At 37.3% G+C, this 14,499-nt stretch overlaps 1 protein-coding gene across 1 annotated transcript in view; it reads right to left on the bottom strand.

Annotated features, from left to right (window-relative positions):
- Window positions 1–2,982: 2,982 nt before the first annotated feature.
- Window positions 2,983–14,499, bottom strand: part of AACS (acetoacetyl-CoA synthetase) — a 52,477-nt gene continuing 40,960 nt past the window's right edge. Inside the window, exons 16-18 of the mRNA XM_072415759.1 lie at window positions 13,897–13,955; window positions 11,690–11,892; window positions 2,983–6,832 (exon numbers count right to left, since the gene is read on the bottom strand). Coding sequence (XP_072271860.1) covers window positions 6,695–6,832; window positions 11,690–11,892; window positions 13,897–13,955 — 400 coding nt within the window. The 3' untranslated portion in view covers window positions 2,983–6,694. The remainder of the gene's footprint in view (window positions 6,833–11,689; window positions 11,893–13,896; window positions 13,956–14,499) is intronic.

Below are 14,499 nucleotides of genomic sequence, written 5' to 3' on the forward strand. Positions count from 1 at the left end.
AATTGTGCTATGGCGACATGTACAAAATAAACAAGTTCACGCTACTGGAAAACAGAATGCTGAACAAATTTTACAACAAAGTCAATTTAAAAAGTGTCTATACCTAATAGAAGATATACCTTGTAGGTATGGAATTGATCACATGTGATACTGGTGTGTAACCAGTGGCGTAACTTTGGATCCTTGCGTCCCTGGCACCCCTTGAAAAATAAAACTTACTGTATAGGTAGCTGCCGACCTATATGAGTGAGGTTTATACCAACCAGGGCCCAGACCCACCTATCAACATATATATCGTACAGGATCCGAGGGTTGGATCCTACATATGGGCGCTGGCCCATTTAGAAGAGTGGTGTCCGGAAAGGAGTTCGGGATTATTTTTATGTAAGGCAACTATGTTGCTGTGTTTTTTTCCTAGGTGTCACCGGTCCCAGACTCCAGACTGAAGGGCACTTGCACCTGCCCAGCAGGAAGGTTGCAATTCCATGAGGGCTCCGGTGTGCAAGAGGGAAAGGGAAGTGGAATTGCAGGAAGTGGCCTGCAAACAGGCTTGTGGGGAATCAAGCTCAGAAGTGGTGTTGGGGTTGATGCTGACTTGACTTCATTGATTTATGGACTGTGGAAACCCTAGGCTGGGGATTGGACCTTCACGAGATACTTGTATTGGACTCATCCTTATCGTGGGCATGTTGTGATGGACATTTACACCACTAGGCTAAAGTAAGCCATTTTCTCTATTTTCTAGTTTTTTTAGGTATTCCAATTAGGACTTTATGTTTATTACACGCTTTTGGTGAAAAGCGTGCTGGCTGACTTTTTTTTTGCAGAAGGGACACGAGTCTCTTATACAAAAAAAAAAAAAAAAAAAGATGTGTATAAAATTGTGTTTTATTATGTATAAAAACAGGCAAATTGTTTTGGGTCTTGTCAGTATCTGTGCCTTTTTATGAAGTATATAATGCATGTTTTACTGTAACATTTCATTTATTTCTGAGGCCTATTAGACAGTGTCTTTGGGTGCATGAACATGCATTTTAAGCCCCATGACAGTGCATGCACCACTGAAAATCTCTTTTCTTGAATATGCATAAAAACACATTCATTCTTAGTAAAACCACAAAATAATAGGCTTAATAGACCACTAGCTTTATGCAGTTTGTACCTTTTGGACATTTTGTATATAGTTTTTTTTATTTTGGATGCTGTCCAGTAAAGGTCACAACTAGAGTACAAACTACATAACACTGAAAAGAAAAAAAAAAGTCAGCATTTATTTATAAAGATCCGAATGAAAAATCAAAATAGGGCACTGCTTAAAAATGTAGAGCTAGATAGAGTAAGGCATTAGCTGATCCTTACCAGTGCACTTAGCAAAACAAGTCATTTATAGTCAGATTTACCAAGCCAACCATAATCTAAGAATTAACATGCCTCATTTTTGAGGTGTGGGAGGAAACACAAATTCCAGGCTTTCTGGCTGAAAACTGAACCTAGGACCCTGGCATTGCAGGGACAAAGTGCTAGCCTCCATAATGCCCCCTTCAACCCCTCCCATCAATAACTAAACTTGAATTTACTTTGCCCTTCCTAATACTACGGATTCTTGTCAACAACAGTTTTGTGGTTCACAGAAAATGTTGCCCTCCTGGAAAATTTCCTCCCGATGCCCATGAATGTAAAATGTTGCTTCTACCAAAAATGATTTGCTTAATGCACTGATAATATCTATATGCAGTTACGGTTTTCACATTACAGTAATTTAGAAATTACCATAAGTGACTTAGATAATTGAGGCAGCAGAGTGAAAGTGTATATTTTGGCGGAAGAAAATGACAAAAAATTAACAGAATGGCCAGCTTAGTAAGTGGAAACACATTAGACTTGCAGGCTAAATGAAGACACCGAGGTGCTGGCTGTTAATCTGAAGCAAGGGACACAGATGTTTTTAGAGGAGTGACTTACAGACATTGATTAAACTGATTCCTCACTGGAAACACTGTTTAATATTGTACTGTACCATTTCTATAATTTAATATATAAAATGCCTTGATTTCATTTAGGCAATGAACACATGGCCTTTGAGGGATACATTAGCTTAATAGAAGATAACATGACTGTCGTGACTAGCTGAACACAGGGCTCCATGTGATAAATGTTGTTGAAAGGATGCCAGTGAAAGGTAAGATCACTTCTGGAGTTTATTAATGTTCTGTCGGGAAAAATGCTATTTTACTATCAACTTTGCAGCAAAATCAAAAGTTTGCCTGTAAGGAGTGTCTTTTGGTAATCACTAGCCATTTCAGACTGTGAGATAACATGATATAATTCAACAGAGGATCCGGTTGTGCAGAGCCACCTTTATTGTTGGTATTCCGGAGACCTCATTTTACTTTTTATTGCTGATGTTTGATTGGAGATCATCTTTATAAGAAAATACCTAAACACCAGCATCTATCTTCTAAATATGCCAGTGCTCAGATTTTTCTTGTTCTAATAACTGGGTTTCTTTATCAGCTATTGTAAAGTAGATGTCTTGCTCTCTCTTTTGGCTGATGGACAATTCAGTATTAGGGTGGAACCCTAAAAATGAAGTTACCTTGGATGGTTACCTTGCACTACACATCTATTAAATTCTGCAGAAAAAGATAAAAAGTCCCACTGGCAAAGGAGACTGCTCATCACCGCTAATATGCCCTAATAGGAGCGGGGCTTCCAAGCTTTTCATTTTTTATCTCTGAAGTTTACGGACATTTTACCCTTTAATCCTTAGGCCAACCAAATACAGTCATAAGAAAAAGAAGGAATACACTCATTCAAGATTAAAGGTTTTGAGGATTAGGACATTATCTGCTCCTTAAATACAACCTCAAATATACAACACATAACATATTACACATCATTCTTTTTTTACCAGACTCTTTCTCCTGACTGCATATTCTCTTTCTTGTGCTCTTTGTCCTGACAAAAGACTCAATCCAGGTATAAAAGAAAACAATGCGTGCTTTTAATGCATTACAGATAATGATTATTACATACACGTATCCCCACACAGCAATCATTTTTTTAAACATATATTACATAAAATACAATAGCTTGTACCATTTTATAGCACTAACAGATTGGTAATCAGCAGAATATTGACATTTTGGTGACAATACTTAAATATAAAAGAATCTCACAAATTTCCTAGCTATGTAACAGTGCATTGTTTTATAAAGCACTCTGGTTTTATAGTTATGCTACAATGCTTAAAAGCGGGTATGGTATCTTATATCCACAATGCCTTGAAATTTCATGCAGCAAGAAGAAATTTGAGCAACTTTTCAATTAAAAATCTTTGGTAATAACTTTCAATTTGACAACAAACAGTTTAGTAATACTTTTTATATCAAACATAGCAAAAGATCTTTTAAACCAGGTCACAATAAGCTGTTTTATTGCCTTTCTGTATATTGAATTATTTTAGTTAAGTGGTTTCTGGATAAAATATTCCATACCTACAAATATAAGCACGTTAACCATTCAGACAACTGCTAGTGTTTGACAGACAATAGGATGTACACAATCACTGCAATACTGCATAACATTACATAGCACCTACCACAAGGGCAAGGGGACCTTAAATATAACTCCAGGACTGACCAATAAGCAGCAAGATGTGGAGCTAGTGCACTTTGTTATGGCATTGTCAGTATTTTATCACCCACAACTGCACATAGTTATGCAAATTTGTAAACATTTAAAGCTTGTACTGAAAGACACCCAAGACTTAATCAAGTTCTTCGTAACAACAAATTCCACTGTCTATTCCTAAAGCCAAAAGAAAATGTATATGCAAAGCTGAACCACAATTCTAAACATCAATACAGTGTATTCTAAAAGTTGGGTCTATTTATAAAGCAGCAAGTCTGAAATTTTCCAAACATTCTATGGTTAGGAATCATAGAGGTCCAAGTGTCCTAAATGGCAGTGATTGATTCTCCACCCAATAGTTTGGTGAATGTCAGATACACCAATTTATCAACAGACCCTGCAGAGTGTGACAATTTTATGAAAAGCAGACAGAAGAGCTTAAAGGCACAATTTCTCTTTAAAGAACTGAGGCCTGATGAACTATCTGGACCACACCAAGTTCTATATAATGGCACCTGGAAGCTCATACCATGTTTCGAAAGGGAATGTACTAGATACCCACATGCTATTTTTACCCCAAAATCAGATTCCATTCTTTACTGTTGAAATACACAGATTTTTATATAGATCATAGATAGTCAGACACAGCAAGGCACACCTCTGTTCATAAATCGGACTGGACACTGACTCATCTAAGCTCACATTATAAGACTCACAGTCCAAAACCTCTCTCCAATAGTAGTACACAAACCAATCAGCTTAACACAGGGTATTAATACCTTAATACTGGGTATTTCTTACACCTATGCGTTTTACATGCCATCCCTTTTCTTGTCCAGGCGTCACAGAGACAGGCATTGGGGAAAACTCACGTCACATGTCAATAATATAACATACACGTGAGCATCAGATAAAAGATCCCTTTGCTTGTCTATGGGCTGCTTTACATACTTTGGAAGGAGCAATTATGAATCTGTAAAATATTTTTCTGTCTTTTACTTTCTGACTATATTCCTTTTCTGACTGATTGTGCCAAAATAAAGATGGAAATAATGCCCTTTGGGTTACAGGTTAAGGTGATTGTTACTCTAAGTAACACATCACAATGATTTATTAAAACATGTGTCTAACATCCATCTTTGTGAAGAAATTCTGGTAACTCTCCACAATTAGATACTTAAAGGGAATGTTATTGTTTTTTTAACATTTTATTTTTAGATAACCATATATAGAGATCAACTTGCTTATAAAACACCAAACAAAATTTCAGTGACAAAGATACATTTTTATAGAATAGTTGTGAAATAAAAAGCTGCTTCCTTTTGTGTCCAACCATTCTGCCCCCATTGCTGTGTAAATGTAGATATCGCCACAGCTCCTGAGAAAAGTGCAGTGTTCTTCCAGAGATGCAACAGTGAGCTTGGTAGTTCTCATTCACGGATACACTTGGAAAATCACAAATTATTCTAATAATGGCCCATAACTGACCGAGGATAAAATAAGGCATGCAAACAGTGCCTTTGTAGATGAGAGCTGCTGCTTTCACTGTTGCAGCACCAAAAGTACAGCCCAGCGACATAGTTTGCTGGGACTAAACGTTGTCTGTTCCTTTGTATGCAAAGTGACAAGTGCATAACTTTTTATTTTGCAACTATGAAAAAAATGTTATTTCATGGCTTGGGGACTCTTAATATGTATTAAGGTTCGACACACACATTCTATGCAAAGTATGCACTTATCTATACATGTGGCAGACATAGTTGCCCATTACATCAACAAACATGAAGGTGTAAATTCAGGAAAAGTCATAAAAAATACTATAAGTGCCTATTTAAATCTATGTAGCAAGTTAAAAACATATATGTTAACAAAAATTATACCACATTTGATGTGGATTAAAATAGGCTGCCAGCTTATTAAAAAAAAAAAAAGCACACCACCTTTTATAATGCTCCTCACTGCAAAAAACTACTCTGCATTGCTATGAACTCCATGAAATGTGCTACAATTCAGTTGTGTTGCCTAAATACTTTGAGGTGTCCTAAAAAATTGGAAGGCATCACAACACAGCAACACATGTTATGTGTAATGAACACTACAATAATAATTCAAATATGCTATACATTCCCTTAAAATCACACATTTCTGTTTCTTAGAACTTTAGTAGATCGCTCCTTCATGTATCGGTAGGCGAGTGTTACTATGAAGAGCGAATCCACAGAAGAACCATGCTTTTTATTTATGGGTGCCACCTATATCTAGAAAATGTAGGCAACTTATGACTTCATTTGGAGTGGAAGCACATGAATATACCATTTAAAGTGGACCTATCACCTGCACACAATTGCACACTTACCCTATACGGAAAACGTCATTTTACATATGTACTGTATTTATAAACTGTTTTACTTACGGTGTGCTAAAACTGTACAGATACATCTAACTTCAGCATAAATTTCTTATCTATGCAGATTATTATTATGAATATTCCTAAGAGCCTAAGGCTCGAACTGCTTTAGAGACAATGCAGACAATTCCAGCAGGCTTAACAGACTCATTAATTGCAACTAAACTGTCACATGCAGTAATAGCGTATGCCATGACAGAGGAATGATTGGGTAAAATTTTACAGGTTACATTTGTCATGAAAGGTGATGATGACTGTAATAATATATTGCATTTCAGTTTTTCTGCAGGCTGTTTTTTTCTAGACAGGTTCACTTGAACAGCTGGAGAAGTGTACAGTACATGTCCTTGGATTAGGATAAGGAAATTGACCTGATTTTACATAACAGATGCCATGGCTTAAATCCATGCTTTCCAGAAGAGAGAATATGACAGTTGGTTCTGAAATGCTATTTATAAAACCGTGCAGCAACGACTTAGGATGCAAGTGTAGATAGAATCTAATTAAAAGGTAAATTTTTCCCCTGTATACCTATATATATGGCTGCTGGCACAGGTCACTAGATCCTAATAATGTTGATAAAAAAAAGCCTGAGCTTTTCAATGCAGGTATGTATGTAAACGACAGGTGTATGTATACGATCCACAAAGTCTTTCAGAAATTCTGAAGTTCTGGAATATTACGGTACAGATCCAGCGACTGGGGGTTAGAGAACGCCCCACGATGTGCTACTTCCTTGCCAGCAATGATTTGTTTCACAGCAACTTCCACTTTCTTCCCACTAATTGTGTACTGAAAAAAAGAAAAGAGGTATGGTGCATTATTAAGACAAAGTGAAAGACCATCTGCAAGAATTTAATTTAACTGCTGCTACCATATTTTCACTGCCTTGGGGAAAAATACAGTTTCTATCAAAACACACAACTACTTTATTTCAACAAATGTATTGAAGCCCTATTGAAATTTTACATTAAAGCCCAACTCGGGACTCACCAAGACACTCTGAATTTACTGAATTTAATGGCCTACAGAGCAACATCCATGTCTGCTAACAAGCAAGAAGAGAACCCTGCAGCATAACTTGACCAGCATGAACTTCAAAAAGGTAGGTATACAAAAAAAAACTTTTTTTATGTGCCTTTAGGGGTGGAAAGGTATCGGTTAGGGGTAGAAATCTAGGTCTTAGGAGAAGAGTTGTGCTTTAGTTGAAAGGTAACAAGAAAAAGCGAAAGGATGTTCTAACAAAACCCCCTCCTTCCCTTGTACTTCCCCTAACCCCACCTCACTATAGACATATCCAATAACTGTGCCGTCTTTCAGAGTTATAACGTATTTGCATAACAAAATGTTCCTGGAATCACTCAAGAATGTATCTACAGATACATGCTTGGAGATTGCTGCTACCTATAGTGCACCTTTAAGGACTTTAGTTTTTAAGTATTGTGTCTCTATGTAAGTTTACAATAAAAGTTTGGTGCCCAATTTTCTATTTATACTTCTCGGAACATATTGCTTTTTTACACCTCTGGAAAACTTTAATATACTTTAAAGAAGAAACCTCCCATCCACCCACTGAACTAAATGTCTGTAACATGGCCTAAAAGGTGGAATTTGGTGTTAAAAAGGAAAATATGATGAGTACACTCTATACTGGAAAATGCTGCTTGTAACTGACATGCAGTTAGGGGTTTCCATAGGAGGAGGTCAGCAAAAGCAGCCTCCATTTTGCTCATTGCTGACCATCTTCTGAAATGCTAGTTGTTTGGTTTTAATATTTGAGTCACACAAAAGGAATAAGTTCGCAGCAACCAAAACTACTGCACTCATGATTAAACTGTGTGTAAACCAAATAATGGACGTATTTTGTTCTCTTTAAAATATTCCATTAGAAGTCTTATGAAGCCGTTGATCTTCTTGCAAGTCGTCGTGTGCCCTTTTCACGCTTCCTGTATTGTTTCAAAACAGCTCTTATTATCAACTACAAAATAAGTAGCCTTATGTTGTGGATATCTAAATGTAGGAGTGAACAAGTAATTTAGGAGAAGACAAATGGAGCGCCAACATTACTTAGCCCACAAAAATTCTGTGTGTGGTCAGCCCACAACGGGGTTTAGTAGTGAAGTACATTCCTGGAAGATCAACAGGTATACTTTTGTGTCTTTAAAAGGATAAAACATGGGAAGTGTACATCTATGGCAAACTTGTACTGTACTGCATATTTTTTGCCCTGATATTGTATACACGTCTGAGAGTCAGCAAAACAACAAGCATTTTTAGTAGGAAGGCCACGACGGTCTATGTATTCATCTGATCACAGCATTATTTTAACACTTATGAATATTTATTCTTAAAGCTGCAAAGACAACAAAAAATAATTGCTTCCCTTGCTTTCTACACTGCTGATCTCTGCAGAAGTGAAGAGAAACCACCAGCTAAAAATCCTGCAGAACCAACCATTTCCATGTGCCATCATTTCCCTACCTACCCCAATGTCATTATAGGACAAAGAAGTAATGACAGAGGGCAGTAGACAAAATCACTGAGTGTTGAGGGGTGGGGGGACAGGGATTCTGGCACTCCTGTGTCAGATGGTGGTTTTGTTTTCTCTCTCATTGAAGGTGTGAGAAGCAAAAGGAGAACCCCATTATTAATATTATTACATAGTATTTATCTAGCGCCAACATATTATGCAGCACTTTTACAAAGTCCATAGTCATGTCACTAGCTGTCACTCTAAGGGGCTCAAAATCTAATGTCCCTACCTCAGTCATTTTAGGAGGAAGCCAATTAACCCAACTGCATGTTTTTAGATTGTTGGAGGAAACCGGAGTACTCTGAGGAAACCCACACAAACATGGGGAGAACCTGCAAACTCCATGCAGATGCTCTGGCCAAGAATCGAACCTGGGACCTGGAGCTGCAAGGGACTCAGACTATGTCTTCAGAGCTAAATGTTACCTGTTTGTTAGGTGAAAGAATCAGCTTCACAGTAATATTTAAGACATACTACTGATTTATGTTTGCAGAAATCTGAAATGTTTACAGCCCCTAGTAGGAAAATATTCTTATTACTAAAGCTTTACGCTTTCACTAAACACACGTGCTTATAGCAGTATCCAAAAAATACATGCACTGAATGTATAGAGGGACATGTAAAAGTTTCCCTGCTCTGTCCTAATTACCTTCCATTTTAAGTGGGTAAACAACAGGACTACTCTGTAGAAGTCTTTTTTGTCAGAAAAAAAATGGCAAATATGCCTCTATCCAAAAGTGCACAAGGCCACTAGACAATGCTGCTGTATTAACTGGCTTATCTTTGCTTTATAAGGGATTTGTATTTCCATAGGGTTCTATGGGAATGCAAAAGCTGATTAAGGCCGGTGTTCAATGGCTTTGGCCTTTTGGCCCTGCAGTTTACTAGCTTTAGGTGGGGTTTGAACTTTTATAGGACTGTAAAACCCACTTGCAACTCAAAGTAATCATTTTTTTTGAAACGTGACCGGACCAGCTAGGTGGATATGTAATGTCCACTTATATATGTACAACTATATGACAAGTTTCAGAAAAACTGCTCTTTCTCTGGAGCTGAACACTGCCCAGGCACGTCAGGGAAATAAATGAATGCAGATATCACCAAGTGAGCGACCATGTACAGATATTAACGGCTCCACAGCTAGTGACACAAACATTTTTCAGCCCCCACATGCATCTAGTATAATGTATCTGGATGAAATTAACTGCCAGTTTCTACCAATTATCTTTCCCTACAGACATTCAACATTTTCTGTTATCATCCACTATTTAAGGCAATAGTGAAAATTACACTGAAGAGGCCTCTTCAAATATCATCTTGGAGTAAAGTAACACATTTAAGACATACATAATCTCTTTTGTAAGAAAAAAAATGGAAAACGGTAGAACCTATCTGTGTGTAAAAAAAGTGGGGTATTCACTTGGGACTTCCCAAAGTGAATAAAGTGGAATGGAAAGTTATGAGACAGGCAGAAATAAAGACATTTTCTATCCCACAGATACATTAGAGGAAGCTTAGGAATGCATATCATTCTCCGCTGTTCTCTGCCAAACTCATAGCTCCTTACATTAAATCTAGTGAGGCAGCATTATGTTAAATCCTGTTTTTCAGATGCTTATGACTTATGGGAAAAAGACTCAGATCATGATGAAACTTGGCAGTTCTATAATCATTCAAGGTCACAATTCTTTGCCAAACTTCCACAACATTTTACTCGGTAGTTTGTGATTCGCTTTTGAACATTTTAACACTATCAAAGCTGGAAGACAATGTGTAACAGTAAAGAGAAATGCTGATGTGGGTTGTGGGTGGGTTGTAATGAGAAATATCACATTCACTTTAGTGTGCTGAAAAAGTATTGTGCTGCACAGTGACATACAAAGACTCACAATGCTAAAAGACGAAGCCAGATAACTGCTGGAGGAGTTGAAAGGCCGACCAACACATTGGATGATCAATACTATATTTACAGTCAGGATATGAAAGCACCAGACTGATCCACATGGCATTATTTTTCTGAACCAATTACCAAACATTAAAAGTCAATAAAATTTTGATTTTAAACTGAAGTAGTATCTATCAAGTGAACCAAAAAAGGTGTGCACAGTCTTATTAAAGTTTGTTTGCTTTAGAAAGCAGCCAAAGTAGAAAAGCCCATCCATGCACAGGATCCTTTCCCTGTGTGATACATACCCTGCTGCCTATATCTCTGTAGTCAGCAAATTTTATGCCCCCATGTGATTGGGGAGCTATAGGTCTCACCTCTATAGGAGGGCCCACTGCTTCCACAGAGCCAGCAAATATCTGCAGCTGCTGGCAGAATAGGCTCTCCTAGTCAAGCTGTGTCTGCTTTCCAAAGAAAAGCCGTAAGATTTAGAACATGTTTTGTGTAATATTTAGGGGGTTTAAATTGGGGATCCATGCACATAAAGGTATCTGTGGGTTTTTCATTCTTCACCATTCATTTACAAGTGCTGGCAATCCAATGCATTTACAGAACACACTGTGCTGAGCTGGAAGATAATCCTGCTATTAAAATGGTCATTAAATTATTGAATAGACCTCAAAGATTGGTAATGTCACTGATCTACTCTAATCGTTGAAATTCGTTGAAAATGATCTGTGTGCAGCCGCATTGGTTTAAGATTGAACCATGCAGTTTTTTTAACTAAATGAAAAAAACAACATTAACACTGCAGTGGGAATATCACAATAAAAGATTATAATTGAGCACAAACTATAATACGGTCTAGGTGTTGTTGATGCAGGAAAAATGCATTGCAAGGACATAGTATGATCTTGGAATTTCCCAAGCGCCTATTGATGATAAAGTAAAATACTGGCACCATGCTTGGCTTGGTGTCACTTCTGCATGGTTTGGAGATAAAGAGAAACCCTATCCAATTTTTTCTTTGTTTTCCTAAATCCTCTGTGCTTTATCTTCTTTCTCGCAGATTAGGGGTTTATCATGGTTTTAACTTTCTATAGAACAACTATTGGAGTCAGTTATTCCAAAAGAACATGTGAATAACTATTACAAACCCTTAATGTCCATGTTTTCAGGTTGTGTACCATTGATATAGGGTATTGTAGCAACCAAAGCCTTTAAGACTTACTGGAATGTCCTTCGTTTCAAGAATCAGAGCTGGTACATGCCTGGCAGACAGTGCAACTCTAATTGAGTCTCTTATCCTCTTCACCAAGTCATTGCCAAAAGTGTAATTATTGTTCATTTTAAGAAAGAGAATCACTCGCTCCTCTCCATCTTTGTTGTACTGGGGAATACACAAGCTGTCTGATACTTCCACAAAAGATTCAACTGCAACAAAAGAAAGAATTCAAATCAATAAATCACCAGCATGTATCATGTCTACATTCATTCATTACAGCTGGGACAGACAATTGTAATATGCCTGAACAAAAACAACTGGAAGAACCCACAGTAACCCACCAGAACTCTGTAATCTGTTTAACCACTGCAAGCTGAAAACAGATTGGCTAGAACTAAATAAGGAAGTATTTCCTAAATATACCTTCAAATCTCAACAGTCCACTTTTGTTGACATTTGCCAAATAGCTAAATCACATTGCTAGTGCATGCATTATTGGTGAAGGACATAAAGACAGTAGTGGAAATATTGGTTAAATAAATACATTGACATGTATGCATGCAATGCTGGCAGGAAAATTCCTTTTATATGCGTGATGCAAGGAGAAGCAATAAGCACTGTAACTGAGGTTCCCTTGAATGGCTTTCAGTAGGCCAGCTGAGCACTAAACACAACACAATCCTTTAAACTTCACTCCAAAAATAAAGAAAATTTAAGTGGTCTGGATTGCTGTAATATGGAAGCAGATGTTCCAACTTCACTTACCGATTGACTTCCTTTTTATGGGTTGCATGATAAAGTTTAGATAAACTCAAATTGTACCTTACTACAAATATGCCACAAACATAAAAACAACCTTACGTAAAGACCTCAAGAGATACTCAATGGATACTGCAGAGTAAAACACAAAGCTTACCATGTTTCCCAGATGATAAGGCATCCCCATCAAATAAGCCACCCCCCGATTTTTGCTCAAAAAATTAAAATAAATCAGAAGGGGACAATCAATGGCACATGAGTGATTTTCAACAATAAATGTGTACTGTAGTCTTCTTCATGGAAAAATAAGACATCCCCCTGAAAATAAGACCTAGGGCATTTTTTGGCATTTCCAAAAATTTTAAGACAGTGCCTTATCATAGGGGAAACAGGGTAGCAGGTTAGCGTAATACTCTGATTCTTTATCTTTTACTATCCAGTCAATACCCTCACTAACCCAAAATGAGTATTCAGCTTGGGTGTTTAGATAATTGCCACACAACCTGTTTCGCAGTTACCTGCATGCCTCTTTTAAATGTGTTACAAATTACTAAAACCAAAGATCAGCTTTTTATCCAGACATTTTGCATTCTTTACAATGAGTTCAACAATGGCATCCTACATGCAGCTGAGATAAAATAGGTTGTATGTCTTGCCAAACAGAACTTAGCTCAGCTTGTGAAATGTGCCTTTAATTATGTAGTCTAAAGGTAATACCTGACAGTAGATCTATTTCTATGCCATTCACCTATCCTGCTCTCTCTGTTTCCAACTATTTGGTTGTCCTAATGAAATCCATGTAGCTGGTTGTACTTAATTCCTATAGAAATGAAAAATCAAAGAGATCACCATCATCCCACTGTAGATTTACTGATGTGAATGTAAATAAAGATATCACCATCAGCCACCATCCAAAACAAAGAACAGTTTTGGTGGAGGTCTTCCTTTAATGTTCTCATTCCATTAGTTTGCTCTCCATTATGTTGTTCCTGCAAGCATCTGTGTGAACTTTTCAATGCTTGGCATCCCTGCTACTTGGAATGTAGTTGCAGCTGAATGAGGTTTTTTCCAATAATGACTGTGTGACCTGATCTATCCTCTAAGCCCCAGTAATAAGCAGCAGTTAATGTCTGATGGAGAAGAGTAAAAGGGAATTGGAGGGGAGCAGTGGGAGTCTAATCTGTATCTATTCAGGAGACGTAATAATGGCTTTGTTAGTATAGCCAGTCAGCAGCCGAATGCTGAAAATGTGTTTAATTAGCAAGTCCCAGAAGTGAACTTCTGCATTACAAATCTTGGCTTCACATTAGTCATTTCTTCCCACTTAAAATTCTGACAGTTTCTTATTTTACAACCTCCTCTTTACCATTATGTAGAAAATTAACCTATTCCCTGGCTGGAGGGGTTGTGGAAATGCACATAATTCACTTCACAGAAATTGGATGATCATTTACCTATATTGTAAATTTCTGAGCTTCCAAATCGTACCCCATTAGGATTCAGAGTGCCATCACTGCAAAATAAAAAGGGATTAGCAGGTATTTATCTCTGCTGTCCTAGGTGTTTTACAATAATTTGTAAATATGTATCTTAATATGAAAATATATTAATTAATTAGGCAGCAAAGCAAGGCAGACAAAACAGGAGCAGTGAGACAGAATATGAGGCAGTTTCACCACGAGATTGCAGCGCTCTGCTGTTCAGAAGTAGCAATACACCAATTTAAACCACAATATGCATATACAGTTAGGTTCCTAAATATTTGGACAGAGACAACTTTTTTCTAATTTTGGTTCTGTACATTACCACAAATAACTTTAAATGAAACAACTCAGATGCAGTTGAACCACAGACTTTCAGCTTTAATTCAGTGGGTTGAACAAAAAGATTGCATAAAAATGTGAGGCTTATTTTTTATCACAATCGCTTCATTTCAGGGTCTCAAAAGTAAATGGACAATTGACTCAAAGGCTATTTCATGGGCTGGTGTGAGCAATTCCTTCGGTATGTCATTATCAATTAAGCAGATAAAAGGCCTGGAGTTGATTTGAGGGGGG

This window comes from Pyxicephalus adspersus, chromosome 6, assembly GCF_032062135.1.
Source record: "Pyxicephalus adspersus chromosome 6, UCB_Pads_2.0, whole genome shotgun sequence".
Lineage (NCBI taxonomy): Eukaryota > Metazoa > Chordata > Amphibia > Anura > Pyxicephalidae > Pyxicephalus > Pyxicephalus adspersus.